The sequence below is a fragment of the Nicotiana tomentosiformis genome, chromosome 3 (assembly GCF_000390325.3).
Source record: "Nicotiana tomentosiformis chromosome 3, ASM39032v3, whole genome shotgun sequence".
In the NCBI taxonomy this organism is placed as follows: Eukaryota; Viridiplantae; Streptophyta; class Magnoliopsida; order Solanales; family Solanaceae; genus Nicotiana; species Nicotiana tomentosiformis.
In genome coordinates, this window is record NC_090814.1 from 92,731,799 (window position 1) to 92,749,945 (window position 18,147).

Below are 18,147 nucleotides of genomic sequence, written 5' to 3' on the forward strand. Positions count from 1 at the left end.
AGTGTTTGCTCGAACTCGAAGTAAGAGTAGCCCTTAGGCTTAGTAGTCGAGTGAGTGATTGCTCGAACTCGAAGTAATGTAGCCCGTAGGCATTATGGTCGAGTGAGTGTTTGCTCGAACTTGAAGTAAGAGTATCCCTTAGGCTTAGTAGTTGAGTGAGTGATTGCTCGAAATTGAAGTATTATAGCTCGTAGGCTTTATGGTCGAGTGAGTGTTTTCTCGAACTCAAAGTAAGAGTAGCCCTTAGGCTTAGTAGTCGAGTGAGTGATTGCCCGAACTCGAAGTAATGTAGCCCATAGGCTTTATGGTTGAGTGAGTGTTTGCTTGAACTCGAAGTAAGAGTATCCCTTAGGCTTAGTAGTCGAGTGAGTGATTGCTCGAACTCGAAGTATTGTAGACCATAGGCTTTATAGTCGAGTGAGTGTTTGCTCGAATTTGAAGTAAGAGTAGCCCTTAGGCTTAGTAGTCGAGTGAGTGATTTCTCGAACTCAAAGTATTGTAGCCCGTAGGATTTATGGTCGAGTGAGTGTTTGCTCGAACTCAAAGTAAGAGTAGCCCTTAGGCTTAGTAGTCGAGTGAGTGATTGCTCAAACTCGAAGTAATGTATCCCGTAGGCTTTATGGTCGAGTGAGTGTTTTCTTGAACTCGAAGTAAGAGTAGCCCTTAGGCTTAGTAGTCGAGTGAGTGTTTCCTTGAACTCGAAGTAATATAGCCTGTAGACTTTATGGTCGAGTGAGTGTTTGCTCGAACTCGAAGTAAGAGTAGCCTTTAGGCTTAGTAGTCGAGTGAGTGATTGCTTGAACTCGAAGTATTGTAGCTCGTAGGCTTTATGGTCGGGTGAGTGTTTGCTCGAACTCGAAGTAAGAGTAGCCCTTAGGCTTAGTAGTAAAGTGAGTGATTTCTCGAACTCGAAGTAATGTAGCCCGTAGGCTTAGTGGTGCTTGATCTCCGGTCATGGTCGGCCCTTAAGCTTGTTTGAACATGAAGTAGAAAGATCTTTTTGAGATATGAGACTAAGGTAAAGAAGAAATTTCTCTTTATAAGTCATTATACATGTGTTTTTGTGCCAGGGCTCGAGCAAAACTACGCGGGCATGGTTCATTCGACCATTTGACCCTTACACTCTTTCCTATCGAGACCATGTTTGACATGAAGTAACTTTCTTGTATCGAACTTGATTTATTCGATGGCAATGCCCCCCAGTATTCGAGGTTGATTGTAAAGAGGCCTTGGATACTGTTGAGTTGTTCAAAGTTAGAACGATCAATGGTTGCCTCATTAAAAACCTTGCCGAAAAATCCATTTGGTACAAAACCGGTCTAAGGGAAAAAGAGTGCAACACGTGCTTTCAGGCCTAAAGGCTTCGGGTTGAATAATCCATCCATGTTCCTGGTCGAACTCCTGTGAGGGTTAGTTTCAAAATATAAATGAACATGAGAGGTCGTACCTTAGCAGTAGTATCGTTTTAGATGAAACACGTTCTAATTTCTTGGTAGTTTTTGCCGTTTATCATACTGAGCTTGTAGGATCCTTTACCGATGATTTTGAGAACCTGATACGGTCCTTCCTAGTTCAGATCCAATTTTCCTTCATTTGGATTCTGGGTGTTGAGGGTGACTTTCCTTAGCACTAAGTCCCTGATTTTAAAATGGCGAAGATTGGTTCTTCGATTATAGTATCTTTCAATCCGCTGTTTTTGGACGGCCAATCAGACGAGAGTTGCTTCTCGTTTTTTGTCAAATAATTCAAGGCTCGTGTTCATTGTTTCGTTATTCGACTCATTTGTAGCATACAAAAATCCAACTCTAGGTTCTTTGACCTCAACCGGGATAAGAGCTTTTGCGCCATAAACCAATGAGAATGGTGTTGCTCCGGTACTGGATTTCAATGTTGTTCGGTATGCCCACAAGACCTCGGGTAGTATTTCTCTCCATTTTCCTTTAGCGTCGGTTAATCTTTTCTTACGATTTTGGATGATGGTTTTGTTTGTCGATTCAACCTGTCTGTTCCCGCTAGGATGATAAGGTGTTGATAGGATCCTTTTGATTTTGTGATCCTCGAGAAATTTAGTTACTTTGCTGCCGATGAATTGCTTTCTATTATCACATACAATCTCGGATGGCATCCCAAACCAACATATGATGTGGTCCCAAATGAAGTCTATTACTTCCTTTTCTCTGACTTTCTCGAAAGCCTGTTCTTCAACCCATTTAGAGAAATAATCAATCATAAACAAAATAAATTGAGCCTTACCTGGGGCCGATGGGAGGGGGCTGACGATGTCCATCCCCCATTTCATGAAAGGCCATGGAGATAGGACCGAGTGGAGAAGTTCCCCGGGTTGATGAATCATGGGCGCATGTCTTTGGCATTTGTCGCATTTTTGAACGAATTCCTTTGCATCCTTGTTCATATTGGTCCAATAATACCCTGCTCTGATTATTTTGTGGACCAACGAATTAGCACCGGAATGATTTCCACAAGTGTCTTCGTGAATTTCACGTAAGATGTAATCAGTGTCTCCCAATCCCAAACATATTGCTAATGGACCATCGAACGTCCTCCTATATAGCGTTCCGTCTTCGGACAAGGTGAACCGTGTTGCCTTTGTGCGCAGAGCCCTTGATTCTTTTGGATTTGATGGAAGCTTTCCGTTCTTGAAGTACTCTATGTATTTGTTTCTCCAATCCTAGGTTAAACTCGTGGAGTTTATCTCGGCGTGTCCTTCTTCGATTACCGATTTTATGAGTTGTACGAAAGTCCCCGAGTTGAGTTCGTCATCTTCGACCGATGAACCTAAGTTTGCAAGAGTGTCGGCCTCACTGTTCTGCTCCCGAAGTACATGTTGCAAAGTCCATTCCTTAAATCGATGTAGAGTCACTTGTAATTTATCCAAGTACCTCTGCATTCGATCTTCTCGGACTTCAAAAGTCTCGATGACTTGATTTACCACGATGAGGGAATCACATTTAGCCTCTATGACCTCGGCTCCCAAACTTTTGGCTAGTTCGAGACCTGCAATCACGGCCTCATACTCGGCTCATTGTTAGTCAATTTTGTAGTTTTAATAGACTGTCTAACTACATTACTTGTGGGTGATTTTAGTACGATTCCCAGTCCGGACCCCTTTGCATTCGATGCACCGTCCGTAAAGAGGGTCCAGATCATGAAGTGGTACCCAATTTTATTAGTAATTCCTTTTCAATCTCGGGTATGAAGGCCGGCGTAAAGTCAGCCACGAAGTCCGCTAAAATTTGAGATTTAATAGCGATTCGGGGTCGATACTCGATGTCATACCCGCCGATCTCTATGGCCCATTTAGCCAGTTGACCTGAAAGCTCAGGTTTGTGTAAAATATTTCGTAGAGGATAAGTTGTTACAACATGTATCAGATGGCACTGGAAATACGGTTTTAATTTTCTAGAGGCACTTATTAAAGCAATCGCTAATTTTTCTAAGTGTGGATATCTAGTTTCGGCCTCGCCTAAAGTTCGACTGACATAATAAATAGGGAATTGCGTACCTCGTTCTTCTCGAATTCGGACTCCACTTACCATTATCACTAAGACAGCTAGATATAGATAGAGTTGTTCGTCTGCCTTCGGGGTATGAAGCAATGGAGGTCTCGATAAATACCGTTTTAGCTCTTCCAAAGCCTGCTGACATTCCGGAGTCCATGCAAAATTGCTTTTCTTTTTAAGTAGAGAGAAAAATCGGTGGCTCTTATCTGAGGATCTCGAAATCAATCGTCCTATGGTGGCTATCCGTCCCGTTAGCCTCTATACAACCTTTACATTATCTACCACTGTGATGTCCTCGATAGCTTTGATTTCATCGGGGTTAATCTCGATTTCTCGATTGGACACCATGAAACCGAGAAACTTGCCCGAGCCAACCTCGAATGCACATTTTTCGGGATTGAGCTTCATCTTGTACTTCTTAGTATGTCGAAAGTTTCCTACAAATGCTTTAAATGGTACTCTGCTCATAGGGATTTAACTAACATGTCATCAATATAAACTTCCATTGATTTTCCTATTTTTTTTTCGAACATTCGGTTTACTAGGCATTGATAAGTTGCACCGGCCTTTTTTAGACCGAACAACATTACATTATAATAGTAAGTCCCGTACTTAGTGATAAACGGGGTCTTTTCCTGATCCTCCAGGTTCATCTGTATTTGGTTATACACGGAATAGGCATCGAGAAAACTGAGAGTCTCGTGGCCGGCCGTGGCATCGATCATACGATCGATATTAGGCAAAGGAAAAGAATCCTTAGGGCATCCTTTATCAGGTCTTTATTATCTATACACATTCTACATTTGTTCCCCTTTTGAGGGACTACCACCACATTTGCTAGCCATTCGGGGTATTTTACTTCCCGAATGGACCCTATTTTAAGAAGTTTGGTTACCTCGTCTTTGATGAAGGCATGTTTGACCTCGGACTGGGGCCTTCTCTTTTGTTTTATCAGATGGAATTTTGGGTCCAAGATTAGCCTATGAGTGGTGATTCCTGGTGGGATCCCTGTCATGTCAAGATGGGACCAAGCGAAACAGCTCATATTAGCTATAAGAAATTGAATAAACTTTTTCCTAAGCTCGGGGTCTAACCCCATGCCTAGGTATACCTTTCGTTCGGGAAGATGTTAGACTAGCGTGACTTGCTCTAGTTCTTCGAACGTTGATTGGGTAGCGTCGGAATCATCGAGGACCACGAAGGATCGAGGGATCCCATGTTCATCATCTTCGTCAGTCTTCTGATTCTCTAGTAGGGTCGAAGCTGACGTTTGTGATTACTATTTGGTATCACAGTCCCCCTTCGATTCCAATCCTTTTATCGATGATAGTGAAGATATAGGAATTACTTCCTCGACGGCAAATATTTCTCTTGCGGCCGGTTGTTCTCCGTAAACTATTTTGACTCCCTCCGATGTTGGGAATTTCAGAACCTGGTGGAGGGTCGAAGGTGCAACTCTCATATTGTGGATCCACGGTCTTCCAAAAAGGGCGTTGTACCTCATATCACCTTGGATTACGTGAAACTTCATTTCTTGGACGGTTCCAGCCATGTTTATTGGAAGAATTATATCACCTTTGGTAGTTTCACATGCCATATTGAATCCGTTTAGAACCAGGGTGACGGGCACGACCTGGTCCTATAGATCGAGCTGCTCTACGACCTTCGATCTAATAATGTTGGCCGAGCTACCTGGATCGATTAACACACGCTTAACTTGAGTTTTATTCATAAGTACATATATTACCAGTGCATCGTTATGAGGTTGCATGACTCCTTATGCATCTTCATCATTAAAGGATAGGGTTCCAATGGGTGCGTAATCCTGAGTTCAAGATCGCTTCTCTCTTATAACCGACATCTTAGTGCGTTTAAGCACCGGCCACTAAGGGATATTGATCCCACTGATGATCATGTGGATGATGTGTTGTGGCTCTTCTTGTTCGTTCTGTCTACTGAATTCCCTGTTTTTGAAATGGTTTTTAGCCCTGTCACTTAAAAATTCTCGAAGGTGACCTTTATTGAATAACCGGGCTACCTCCTCTCCTAGTTTCCTGCAATCTTCCGTTCTGTGGCCATGAGTGCCATGATATGATTGGGATTCCTCTAGGCAGGATCGGTCTGCATAGGTCGAGGCCATTTAGTATCTTTGATGTGTTTGATAACCGACACGATGGCGGATGCATCGATGCTGAAGTTTGACTCCGATAACCGTAGTGCTTCCTTAGGTCCGGTATGCCTGTCGAACCCATTTCTGTTCATTAGCCCCCGAGACCCTTGGCCTCGATCACTTCTTTTATTGCTTTGTACGAGGTTACGTCTTGGTTCGTTCCCCCTATGGTCTCCACTATATGGTCGGTATCGGTCCCTGATCGGCCCTAGTTCTCGATTGATGTCCCTTTTAACAACGGACCCAGAACCCAACTGATCGTCTTCGACTCTAATTTTCGATTAATATCGAATGTGCACATCGGCCCAAGTAATAGCTAGGTACTTGATCAGGTTATGCTTCAACCATCGTCAAGCCATCGAACTTCGTTCGTTTAGACCTTGAGTGAAAGCTTGAACAGCCAAATCGTCTGTGACTAGTGGTAGATCCATTCGTTCCATTTGGAAACGAGATACGAATTCTCTTAGCATCTCATTATCTTTTTGTCTCACCTTGAACAGGTCTGACTTCCTGGTCTCAACCTTTATGGCCCCTGCATGTACTTTTACAATAGAATCTGCAAGCATCGCAAAAGAATCGATAGAGTTAGGCGGTAAATTATGATACCATATCATTGCTCCCTTTGAAAGGGTTTCACCGAATCTTTTTAATAATACAGATTCGATTTCGTCGTCTTCTAGATCGTTCCCTTTAATGGCACATGTGTATGAGATAACGTGTTTGTTGGGTCGGTTGTCCCATTATATTTAGGAATCTCGAGCATGCGGAATTTTTTGGGGATCATTTTTGGAGCTGCACTCGGGGGAAAGGGCTTTTGCATGAATTTTTTGGAATCCAACCCTTTCAAGCCCCCGGAATCTGATCGACCCTGGAGTTATACGTTTCCATTTTTTTGTCGTTTGCTTCGATCCTCCTTTCTCCTGACTCTATTCGTTTTGTCAGTTCCTCGAGTATCTTAGCAATTTCGGGATTAGTCCCCGATTTTTACTCATTTGACCTTACTATAGCTAGCTCCGTTCTGTGGGTGACTTCTCGGGGTGGACTGGGCTCCAGCCTGCTCGGTGCCTGGGTTTGACTCTGCAACTGATCTATTGCTACCTGTTGAACTTGCAACATTTCGAAAATCATACGCAAGCTGATTCCATTTTCCTCAACGTTTTGGGTATTACAAGCTGCAGATCGAGTTCTACCATGAATGTCATTTTCAGGGTCGGAACGTTGGTTTGCATCGATGGCCACATGCGAATTAACATTTATTGGCGCTTTGATCTGAGCTCCAACGGTATTGACGAGCGACCTTTCCTCCCCGGGCATCAAGTTGTTGTTTTCATCTTGAAGGCCAGCTTCGTTGTCGATAGGTAGGGTCATTAAAGAGTTCGTTGTTTCTAACCTGAAATCAAAGACACTTTCGAGAGAAAGCATAAAATGGTGTGTTTTGTAAAGATTCGTACCAAATAACCACTGTTATCCTTAGCCCCACGGTGGGCGCCAAACTGTTTACCCGAAAAACGGATATAGTTGAATTTGTACGTAGTTCTAAGAATATGTGGTATAACTTGGCACAAATCGTAAAAGTAAGTAGAAATATACCGAATATTGACTATAAAGAATGAAATATGAACCAAATTGAATAAAAATGATTTTATGAACAAGCAAGATGAATCAATGTATGAAGCTCACAAGAGGATAATCTCTACTGTATTTCACTATGAATATCAATAGTATCTGAGTTTGAGAGTGTATGAATGCCTTAATAGTTGCATGCCTTATAGAAATAATAATCATCCCTCTTATAGTGGAGGGATCCTACTTTGGATATAATTAAAAATACATAGTGGGGAACCCATGATAAATTAGATTTTTCCTAATTTCTGCCGAGATTCTCTCCCTTAGTGCGGCTGTAACGGCTTTTGTCTCTTGGCTCGATCTTGATCAGACTTGGTATTGGTCGATCTCCAGATTTAGAGCTTGATATTTACTTGAGCTCGATATTGACTCGAGGCCCGGTATTGATTTGGGGCCCGGTATTGGCTTGGGCTCAGTATTGGTCAGTCTCTGGCTCTTAAGCTCGATATTGACTCGAGGCCCGGTATTGACTTGGGGCCTGGTATTGGCTTGGGCTCAGTATTGGTCAGTCTCTAGCTCTTAAGCTCGATAATGCCGCTTTGCATCATAGTTCGATTTGGACTTGAGCTCGGTAATTACTTCGAGCTCGGTATTTGATTGGTCCCAGAAATTTGAGCTCGGTAACCTGGCTTTAGATCTCATCTCGATATTATGAAGATGACCTTCGGTCCATTATGTTCCATTCATGACTAATCATACGAAGGTCGAAACCGGTTTTGACCGTATACAATCTCTTTGATATTTCACTTTATGAAGCTGTAGTTATTTCTGGTAATGTTAAGATTAAGAACCGCTACCCTCCACTTCCAACCAAGAGGTTGTGAGGTCGAGTCACCCTAAGAGCAAGGAGGGGAGTTCTTAGAGGGAGGGAGCCGAGGGTCTATCGGAAACAGCCTCTCTACCCTAGGGTAGGGGTAAGGTCTGCGTACACACTACCCTCCCCAGATCTCACTAGTGGGATTATACTGGATTGTTGTTGTTGTTGTTGTTGTTGTTAAGATTAAGTTGTTAAGATTAAGAACCGCGCGCTAAAGAGAAGGACAATCGCAAGGGAAAAGTATGAAGAAGATAGATCTTTAATGAGTGAAACTAAATCTACTTAGCATGAACTTCGCATCTCTTATTTCACGAAGCCAAATGCAATTTTTTTTATTTCAAATTTGAGCAATCAAAAAAAAATCGAGGGTGTTTTGCTAAGCTTATAAGCTCGTCAAATTACTACTCCTAGCTTGTAAGTACTTTTTTGGTTAGTATATCTTCTATGCTCTGTAGTTTTTGCTTCAATATTTGCACTTCCCGTAGCCTGAAATTTCAAGATTCAATGATACAAAGAATGAAAGAAATCTAATCATTAAACTCTCAGAACATGATTTGAAATCAAAGCAACTTAACCACCCCAACTTACTTGGATCTCTAGTGGTGACAGCTCCAGTTCTTTAAAATCACAATCATAACCATACTTTCCACTAGCTTGATAGTAAGCATTCATGACCTAAGCAGCCAGAGGCGGAACTAGGATTTTAAGCTTCTGGGTTCAGAATTCTAAGCATTTTAAGTTATTGAGTTCTAAATTATTAAATTGTAGCTTAAGTTTGAACCAAAGCTACTGGGTTCGCCAAACCCGTAGCCAGGACACTGGTTCCGTTCCTGTAAGCAGCATGAGCTCGAGCAGTGTTGGGAAGAAAGCATGCACCCCTAAATTGGATAGGTTTACAGTCGAAACCCAATCCGCAAACATAATCAATGTTTCTCTGCAATGCTTCCTTATTTGTTCCTAATTTCGGAAGACACCATGTTTTTCCCTTACCAGGCGTAGGCGCTGGTGTTATTGGATTAATAGGTGCAGCCTTTGTTGTCGAGTAAGATGGAAAATTCGCTTTCGCCTGCAGACCAGTGTCAATTTCACAAACACATCAAGCACACGTACAGGAGTATTAACAACAATGTTCTACTATTAGTGTGACTATGATCAGTAATGGCAGAAGCATTGGCGGCATTAGCTACCATTGGACGTAAGATTCCTATATCATAAACTGGCGTCATATCAGGCTTGAACAACCCAAAGTTTCTTTCACAAGTTGGCCCTGATTTTAAATCCTCATTGAAAAGTGCAAAAATGTACGTTTCAAATGTCCTGTTAGGCATTTGTGGTGTCCCAACTCCAGACATCACGTGTTGCATGAGCTTTCTGTTGTATTCAGCCGCGCTTTCAGCGTCTACTCCAACTTGCCCTGAATCTCCTTTCGATGGCCACCCAGTTTCTGCAATAACAATCTCTATATCTTCAAAATCCAGGAGCTTCAGGGCCGAGTAGACGGCGTCTAACTGTGCATCCAACATGTTCATGTAGGTGAGTCGTGTGTTTTCGTCGAACACTCCTGGATTAGGCCTGAAGAGTGCATAATCTAGTGTGTTTTCAGAAGAACCAAAAAATGGGTAGGGGTTTATCATAAATGGTGATTTAGTAGCTCTGAGGAAGCTAAGCAATGGCTTGAGAACATGGGTATCATATCCTTGTCTAAATTTCCCAGTGGAAGGTGGGCTTGAACTTGCGAGTATGCCAAGGGAATGTGGCGTAGAAATTTGGATGTGACGGTCCAAGGATCTTTCAACAAGGGCAGCGTGGAGTGTTTCCGTAGCAGGAACTAGGTTCCCAATAAGTAACTTGTTGGCAGTTGAAATTACTTCATTGCCAACAAGTATTCTTACTATGTTGGTGGCAGGGATGTGAGGCAGGACGTTAATTTCCACCCATTGTCGGGCAAAACTTAACTTGGTAAGGTGTGGAATTAAGTCGTTGGGGAAGTTTACAGTCACTGCAATACCAGTGTGAGCAAACGCTTTCAAGATTTCTGGATTGGCATCAAAGAGTCTCACGCGACGGATAAAGGTGGATTCAAGGAGGAAGCGCGCGACTTGGACTGGTGGAGGAAGGTCGTCAGCAACTGTGCCATAATCGATACCAATTGTTCCTTCAACTCCTATTACAAAAAAGAGAAGCTCTAATTATATCCACTGACAGTGTATATAAAGCACATGTTATGAACTCAGTGGCATGCATTTGAATGCTTTGAGTTGATAACCAAAAGGACTTGCTTACCTTGAATTAAAATTGGTGTAAGGAGGAAAAGCAATGCGCCGAGAAGATGAACTAAGGGTGAGTATAAGACCTTCGCCATTACTGCGCTTGGTTGTTGCAGGTTGCTGCAAATATGTCCGCATGTCAGCAGCTTGGCTGAAGAAAGGCACCTGTGCTAGATGCTTTCCTTTGGAAATTGGCATTCAGAATGATGTTATGGGTTGTCAAGTGCGGAAAGGTATATTCATAGACCAAGTACTACAAGAGGGGAATCTCTTCTTTTACGCTTTGGCAAATATGGATATGAGATACACCCCTTAGATCTTACCATAGGAATATGCTAGTTCTTGTATTAGAACTTTCCTACTCTTCTATCAAATGTTCTTCCTTCCTTTTTCTTTTTGGTCTTTTCACATCAAAGACGAGCCTTGATAAAGGAAGTGAAAAAGAGAAAACAAGGGAAATTATTACTTGCTTTTTTAAAGCTTTTACCAGTATTATTTCGAACACTTTAACTCTCAGTTAAATGTTAATGTCAAAAAAATAACATTGACAGAACAAGGCAAAGGAAAACAGAAAGTAGGGGGAATAGTCAAATTTAAAGCTTTTGACATGATTATTTTGGAACTTCAAACTTGTCTATCCCGAGTTTAGATACCTCAGTTTTTTGAAATTAGACATGATATTCCATATTATACCTCTGATAGTCCCCCAACCACGTTGCCTGATGCATATTTCTTATCCACAAACAACAATAACAAATCACTGGTCGAGGCGTCGAGCAAATTACAGAGTATGATTTGCTTCTAGAAAATCAACTTAAGTCCATCAGTTTTAACATGTGAAGCTCAACCAAAGTATCATGTACAAACAGTGTAAATTAATGAACTTCAAATTAAAAGAGAAGAGCTGACTCCTAGTTGCCTTTACCAGCACAACTCACCCTCTTTGCTATACCAAAATGACAAATATATGAGTATAGCTTACATTCAATTATTCCAGGGATCATGGAAGATGATTCAAGTACAAGAAAACTGGACAATAGCATACAGACAACGGTTATCTACATCCCAAGTTAACTCTCCCTTCTTCGTTAATAGTTTTATTTAGACATATCTTCTGAAGATCAATGTAGCCAATGATTGTGTCCTCAAAATCTGCATCTTCAAGTTGAGCATCATTAAAGGTAGATCCTGATAGTACAGTGTTCTTAAATGAAGCTCCCTGGAGGTTGGCTTTCTCAAAGTTCACTCGATCTAGAACAGCATTCGAAAAGTCTGTCCCTGTAAATAGTGACGAGTCAGATTCCCAACCTTGAAAAAGATGTAATTTCTTCAAATAAGGCATACAAGTTTGAAAGCTTCCGCCATTCTTTAGACCCTTCCAGCGAGACATAATGGTATGATAATTGTCAAACTTTGCCCACGGCTACTGTAGAAAATCACAGAAAGCCTTGGAGGACAATACTACTATGATTTTCGAAAACATATATAAAAACATATATACCCCAAATGTAAATGCTGCAGCTTTTATTGGTTTTACTTCAGTAAAGAGGCAGAAAGAAAGCTAGAAAAAGAAAAATATAGTTAATCTGTCTTTAATTCAGACACGCAATATCCATCTGATGATTATTCTTCTCATCCATAGCTCTTTCGTCAAAATTTCTGGGAGTGATCAAAGAAAATCTTTTTATGGTCCATTTGCAAGTAGTTATGACTATAACAAAGTTATTCTCATTAGTCAGTCAGTGAAGAAATAATGAGAGCAGATATGAGATTCAATGATCAATTTCCATTTCATCTTGCTCAAACACGGAATAGTTGAGAAGTACTCTATCATGGCGCAAGTTACTAAATATTTCCTGCTGTTACAACCAGCCTTGACATTAGAGGCAAATTACAAATTGATGGACATTGTATATGTTATTATAAGCTGGTTAAAAGACCCTTGTGATGACCCAAAATGTCATCTTTAAATTTAATGATTAATTATGTGATCTAAGCATTATTTACCATTACTCGACTTGCGTGTGCAGTCCGTAAAAAAAAAATCCGGAAAGTTTTCAGGTGAAAAATGGATTAAAATGTGAATTAGATGTTTAAAACACAACTGAGTTGACTTTGGTCAACATTTTGAGCAAACGGACTCGGATCAGTGTTTTAACAGTTCCGGTAGGTCCGTATCGTGAATTGGGACTTGGGCGTATGCCCGGAACCAAATTCCGAGGTCCCTAGCCCGAGATATAGAATATTGATGAAAAATTTAAAGTTTGAGTTCAAATAGTGACCGGATGTCGAATTATGTGCAAATGACCCCGGAATAGAATTTTGATGATTCCAACAGCTCCGTATGGTGATTTTGGACTTAGAAGCGTGATCGGAATTTTATTTGGAAGTCCGTAGTGAAATTAGGCTTGAAATAGCTAAAATAGGAATTTAAAGTTTGAAGTTTGACCGGGGAGTTGACTTTTTGATATCGGGGTCGGAATCCAGTTCTGAAAATTTTCACAGCTCTGTCATGTCATTTATGACTTGGGTGCAAAATTTGAGGTCAATCGGACTTGATTTGATAGGTTTCGACATCGAATGTAGAAGTTGGAAATTCTAAGTTTCATTAAACTTGAATTGGAGCATGATTCGTGATTTTAGCGTTGTTTGATGTGATTTGAGGTTTCAAATAAGTTGGTATGATGTTTTAGGACTTGTTGGTGTTGGGGTTGAGGTCCCGAGGACCTCGGGTGAGTTTCGGATGGTTAACGGATCAAAAGTGGGACTTAGCTACTGCAATTTTTCTGCTGGAAATGCTGTCAAAATCGGGCTCCCTAACAAAATCGAGCTCCCTGACAAAATCGAGCTCCCTGTCAAAATCGAGCTCCCTGACAAAATCGAGCTCCCTGATAAAATCGAGGTCCCTTACAATCGAGGTCCCTGACAAATCGAGGTTCCTGACAAATCGACAAATCGAGGTCCCTGACAAAATCGAGGTCCCTGACAAATCGAAGTCCCTCACAAATCGAGGTCCCTGACAAAATCGAGGTCCCTGACAAATCGAGGTCCCTGACAAAATCGAAGTCCCTGATCGAACTGGACAGATCGAGCTCCCAAGATCGAACTGGACAGATCGAGCTCCCAAGATCGAACTGGACAGATCTGTAAGTTATAAAAACAGTGGCATTCAACATTTGCCATTTTTGACAAACTTGAGCTTGAACAAAGGCGACTTTTGACAGATTTTCAAGGAAAGGCATTTGGGGTAAGTGATTCCAACTCGGATTTGGTCTATATACACAAATATATCATTGTTTTCACCATTTAATTAGTGTTTTGAGATTGAAATTTGAAAAATTTTAAAAATCTCATAAAAATGAATTTTTGAGATTTCGGTGTCGATCCGGAGTCCGATTGGAGTGAAACTGGTATGGTTGGACTCGTAATTGAATGGGTTGTCGGATTTTATAAGTTTCGCCGGATTCCGAGATGTGGTCCCCACGGGCAAATTTCGAGCTAATTTCGGATTTTATTGAAAAATGTAGTATTTTCTTATGAAATCGATTCTTATAATTTTTGTTGACTGTATCAAATTACTTATGACTAGATACGAGTCGATCGGAGTCGAAAAATCGAGGAAAAAGCATAATACTTGGTTAAATTGGAGCAAGTCGAGGTAAGTGACTTGTCTAACCTTGTGTGGGGGAAATTTTCCTAGGATTAGTATTAATTGTAATGTGATGAGAGTCGTGCATACGAGGTGACGAGTGTGTACACGGACTAAATGTGAAGGATTATGTGTTCAAATTATGAAGATCACTGTTACATATTAATTAAATTATTAAATCTTGTTATATTCTCCATTAATGATTTGATTTGTATACCTTAAATTTGCTTGACATTTTCCTGCTAATTGTTTTACCTGTTTGATTGAAACTTGGTTTCTTTTATACTGTGCATTATTTAAAGGTTGATTTTTCTTTAAATTAAGTATTATTAATATGAAATATTATTTTCCTGAATTATTTTATTCCTGATTATTTTCGCAAGATTTTTGGTACTCATTGTGATAGAGCCGTTAGCTCTTTATTGTGAAAAAATATTTTTTTTGGATTATTTTGGCATGAGCCGCGAGCTCTTTATTATTGAAAAATATTGTTGTTGATTTATTTTTGGAAAAATTGAAATATTGGGCACTTGAGGTGCAAATTGTGATATATTATGATATTTATACGCATGCGGTGGTATAAGGTCTGGGGATTGAAACGCATGCGGTGAGATAAGGGTGGCTTGATACGCGTGACTAGTATGGGTGACTACTAGAAGTCATGCGGTGTGATAAGGGAGGCTAAAACGCGGGATGCTATTTCGGAAAAAATATTTTTTTAAATAAATTGTGAAGGCTCCCGCGGTGATATAAGGAAATGAGATATTGTGAATTTATTTATGATTTGGGACTACGAGGTGGTACCTCGGTAGTGCCCTTGTTGATATTGATTTATGGTTATAGTTGCCTTCGATTAATTGTTGTGATTTTCATAAAGCTGAAAGGAAATTCTGTTTTGATTCCACGAGATATTATTTGCAATTAATTGGTGTCATTAAATGTGACATACTATTTGATTCATTTCCGCAGTCATTTTTATCTTATTAAATTGTTTAAACATTTTTCCATGTCATTATCTATTCTCCAGTAGGGCCTGACCTGACCTCGTCACTACTCTATTGAGGTTAGGCTTGGCACTTACTGGGTACCGATGTGGTGTACTCATACTACGCTTTTGCACATCTTTTTGTGCAGATCCAAGTACATCTTACCAGTTTAGACGTCAGTGAGTGAAGCTACCTGCGCACGGAGACTTCGAGGTATATCTGTCAGCGTCCGCAGACTCCAGAGTTCCCTTCTATCATTTTATGTTGCTTCCTTATTTTTCTTTAGACCTTGATACATAGAAATATTGAGAATAAATTTTAGAAGCTTGTAACTTATTTCTACCGAGTTTTGGGAGTTGTAATTATTTGGATTGTAGTTATTTATTTCAGATATTTATGATTATTCCGCATTGATAGGCTTACCTAGTCTTAGAGACTAGGTGTCATCACGACCTCCTACGGAGGGAATTTGGGGTCGTGACAACCCTCATCATACATATCATGAAATACTAGGTTTTCGTTACCACAAAGAGGAATGTTTACACAAATATAACTTGTAATAATTCAATCAAATGCATTTGATCATTTCTCCTTCCTTATCTCTTGCATTTCTTTGTTAGCCTATTGCTTCTTGAGAGGCTTTAAAAAAACAAGCAGAGATATATTTTCTACAAAAATGTTACATTAACTTACCCTTAAAACTAGCTCCAACAGCATAAGCCTTAGACATGATCACTTCAGTCATGTCTGCACCATCAAATTTTGCACCAGACATGAGTGCTGCTGCAAGTGACTTCCCCTTGAGGTTATTTTTCTCATTTGTGTAATCACAAAAGCGCAGATCAAGTGGTTTGTCATAAACACCATTGGCTTGACCTATTGTGTTACCAACAAAGGCCCGTGCACACCTATCTGGGTCGGTTGACAATGGAGGCAATCTCTGCAAAATCAACCCAAAATTGTAAACAAATGATAATCTTGCATCCATGTACATATGAACCAACGACAACTCCTGATAGATTATTCTGTCAAAATCTACATAGAGTTATTTCCTATCTTTGGAACATGAGCTCCAAGATGTTTTCTCTCCTTTAATAATACACTTGCACTTCTGTAAATCATCATATATTTCAAACTTCGTCCAATCCAACCTAGACTATAGCACCCTCACATGAACTTTATATAGGTTCTTTTGTTTTTTTAAGAGAGGTAACATTGGCATATTAACTATGTAGCTAATGACAACTTAGGTAAAACTTGGTAACAAACTTTTAACATAAACCAGTCAAATTTTGGTCTTAGATCCTAATTCATGACCAATCAAGAGAATGGTAAAATCCAAATCTACAGAGGAATTAATCTGCTTGTGGATTGGGAAAATTAGATTTTGAATTTCTTATGCCATTTGGATTAGGATACTTGTTTGACAAACTAAAAACTTTAATGGCGATAATCTTTTACATGAATTCGCTCACACAATTTAACTTGGTATCAGAGCTCTTGGTTTAAGTCGTGCGCCCATCAATCAACAAAAATATTTCTACCCACTTAGCCAAGGAAAGAGCTATCCGCACGTTAAGTGGCATGCTGAAGAGCTAAAACTAAAAAGTTAAAAGATTCTAGATGAAGTGGTTTACAAGACCATTCAATACTGTGACAATACAAATTAGTAAAAATATAGGAGTAACAAATGCAAAGAAATATGTGAAATCGCATAGCAAGAGAGTAACTGTATGGCATTTTCCCAACCTGACCAGCAGCAATTACGGGAGAAACAGAATTAGCCACTGCCCAAACAGCAAGGAATCCACAAGCAACATTCCTAAGTTGCTTGAATTGACATGAGTTTTCCTCATTATCCGAACCCTCCTTGGAAGCTGCGCCCCAGGTGCATCAAACGTTAATCGACGTAAAAAAAACCAAAAATTCAGATGCCATTTCAACTAGAACAGTATAGATAATGAGAAAAAGAAATCATACCAGAACATTTGATTTGGATGGGTGAGTGAAGTTGGGGAGTAGTGAAGTGAAGACGATAACTTGAGGAACAACTGAGGGAATGTGATTTATACGCCAGAGGAATAGATATGGACGCCATTGTTTGTGAATTGTGAGAGTATTATTGCCAGCGTTGGTCTGAACTCATTCTGACTTTATCCATCCATCTGTAGATACATCTCCATCCGACGTGGCATCTAGACGCTGCTCCTTTTACTTTCTTTTGCGTTTTGGCCCCCTACTTCTTCTAATATGACGTTATGGATCCTATTCTTTTGTCCGTTTAGTGAGTTTAGTCCTTCTACTTTAGACCATAGGGAGCGAGGGTACCTAACTAGTGTTAGAATCAATATCAATCTTATAAAACTATGATCTAGTATATCATATTATTTTAATAAATATTAGTTATTATTTTATTTTTTAATGTAATGTATAAAAATATAACAAAATTTATATAAAATCAAAGAATATATATCAGATAGTAATCAAATAAATTATTTATTTTTTATTTATTTTTTATTATTCATTAAATTAGCAAACACTTAATACTATACATTTAGTAATGTTACTTTTTATTAACTTGTCAATTAACTTAATATTTTGAAACTACTTCTCTTTTAATATAACATAGATATATATTTTCTTACTCTGAAATTTTTTTATTTTTTTAAACCTTATGTTATACAGTTCAAAAATCTTCAATTGTCTAAATTTATCAAAAAATATTAGAGTGTTATTTACTTATGTTTTATTTTTTAATTAATTCAAATTATTATTACCATAAAACTATCTTTATCCCCCTCTCTTCGTACGTTCTTTTCTGCTGTAATATTTGATTAGTTTTCTCATTTTGTATTTTACTGAAATTTTAAATGACGTAATTTCTTACTAAATTATAATTTTTAATTCATCAAAAGTATAAAGAGATAAGCCTTTATTATTTTTTTGTGTGTGTGTGTGTGTGTATATATATATATATATATATATATATATATATATATATATATATATATATATATATAAAATGTGTGTGTCTTACGTATAAATATCCTAATAGTATCTTTATATTTTTTATTTTTTATTTTGGAGTTATGAATTTTATTTATTAACTTT

General features: G+C 39.3%; 2 protein-coding genes across 2 annotated transcripts; both read right to left on the reverse strand.

Moving 5' to 3' along the window:
• Nucleotides 1-8,683: 8,683 nt before the first annotated feature.
• LOC104084470 (glucan endo-1,3-beta-glucosidase) lies at nucleotides 8,684-10,599 on the reverse strand. The gene is made up of 3 exons (XM_070198816.1): nucleotides 10,418-10,599; nucleotides 9,322-10,324; nucleotides 8,684-9,164 (listed from the first exon to the last, which is right to left on the reverse strand). Exons 1-3 carry the CDS (start codon nucleotides 10,597-10,599, stop codon nucleotides 8,904-8,906), a joined length of 1,446 nt encoding a protein of 481 aa, XP_070054917.1. The 3' UTR covers nucleotides 8,684-8,903.
• Nucleotides 10,600-11,173: 574 nt separating this feature from the next.
• On the reverse strand, nucleotides 11,174-17,200 carry LOC104084469 (thylakoid lumenal 17.4 kDa protein, chloroplastic). Its single transcript, XM_009588326.4, has 4 exons — nucleotides 17,017-17,200; nucleotides 16,786-16,913; nucleotides 15,730-15,976; nucleotides 11,174-11,679 (listed from the first exon to the last, which is right to left on the reverse strand). The coding sequence occupies exons 1-4, from the start codon at nucleotides 17,132-17,134 to the stop codon at nucleotides 11,456-11,458; spliced, it is 717 nt and encodes a 238-aa protein (XP_009586621.1). The 5' UTR covers nucleotides 17,135-17,200; the 3' UTR covers nucleotides 11,174-11,455.
• Between the last annotated feature and the right edge of the window lie 947 nt (nucleotides 17,201-18,147).

Excerpts from the sequence above, each read along its gene's own strand:
- LOC104084469 (XM_009588326.4), bottom strand. The coding sequence starts at position 17,134 with ATGGCGTCCATATCTATTCCTCTGGCGTATAAATCACATTCCCTCAGT. Across the intron at positions 16,914-17,016 it reads CATCCAAATCAAATGTTCTG|CTTCCAAGGAGGGTTCGGAT; the intron begins GTATGATTTCTT and ends CCTGGGGCGCAG. Across the intron at positions 11,680-15,729 it reads TGTTGGAGCTAGTTTTAAGG|GGACAGACTTTTCGAATGCT; the intron begins GTAAGTTAATGT and ends CACTATTTACAG.
- LOC104084470 (XM_070198816.1), bottom strand. The coding sequence starts at position 10,599 with ATGCCAATTTCCAAAGGAAAGCATCTAGCACAGGTGCCTTTCTTCAGC. Across the intron at positions 10,325-10,417 it reads TACACCAATTTTAATTCAAG|ATTAGAGCTTCTCTTTTTTG; the intron begins GTAAGCAAGTCC and ends TCAGTGGATATA. Across the intron at positions 9,165-9,321 it reads TAGGAATCTTACGTCCAATG|GCTGCACCTATTAATCCAAT; the intron begins GTAGCTAATGCC and ends TCGACAACAAAG.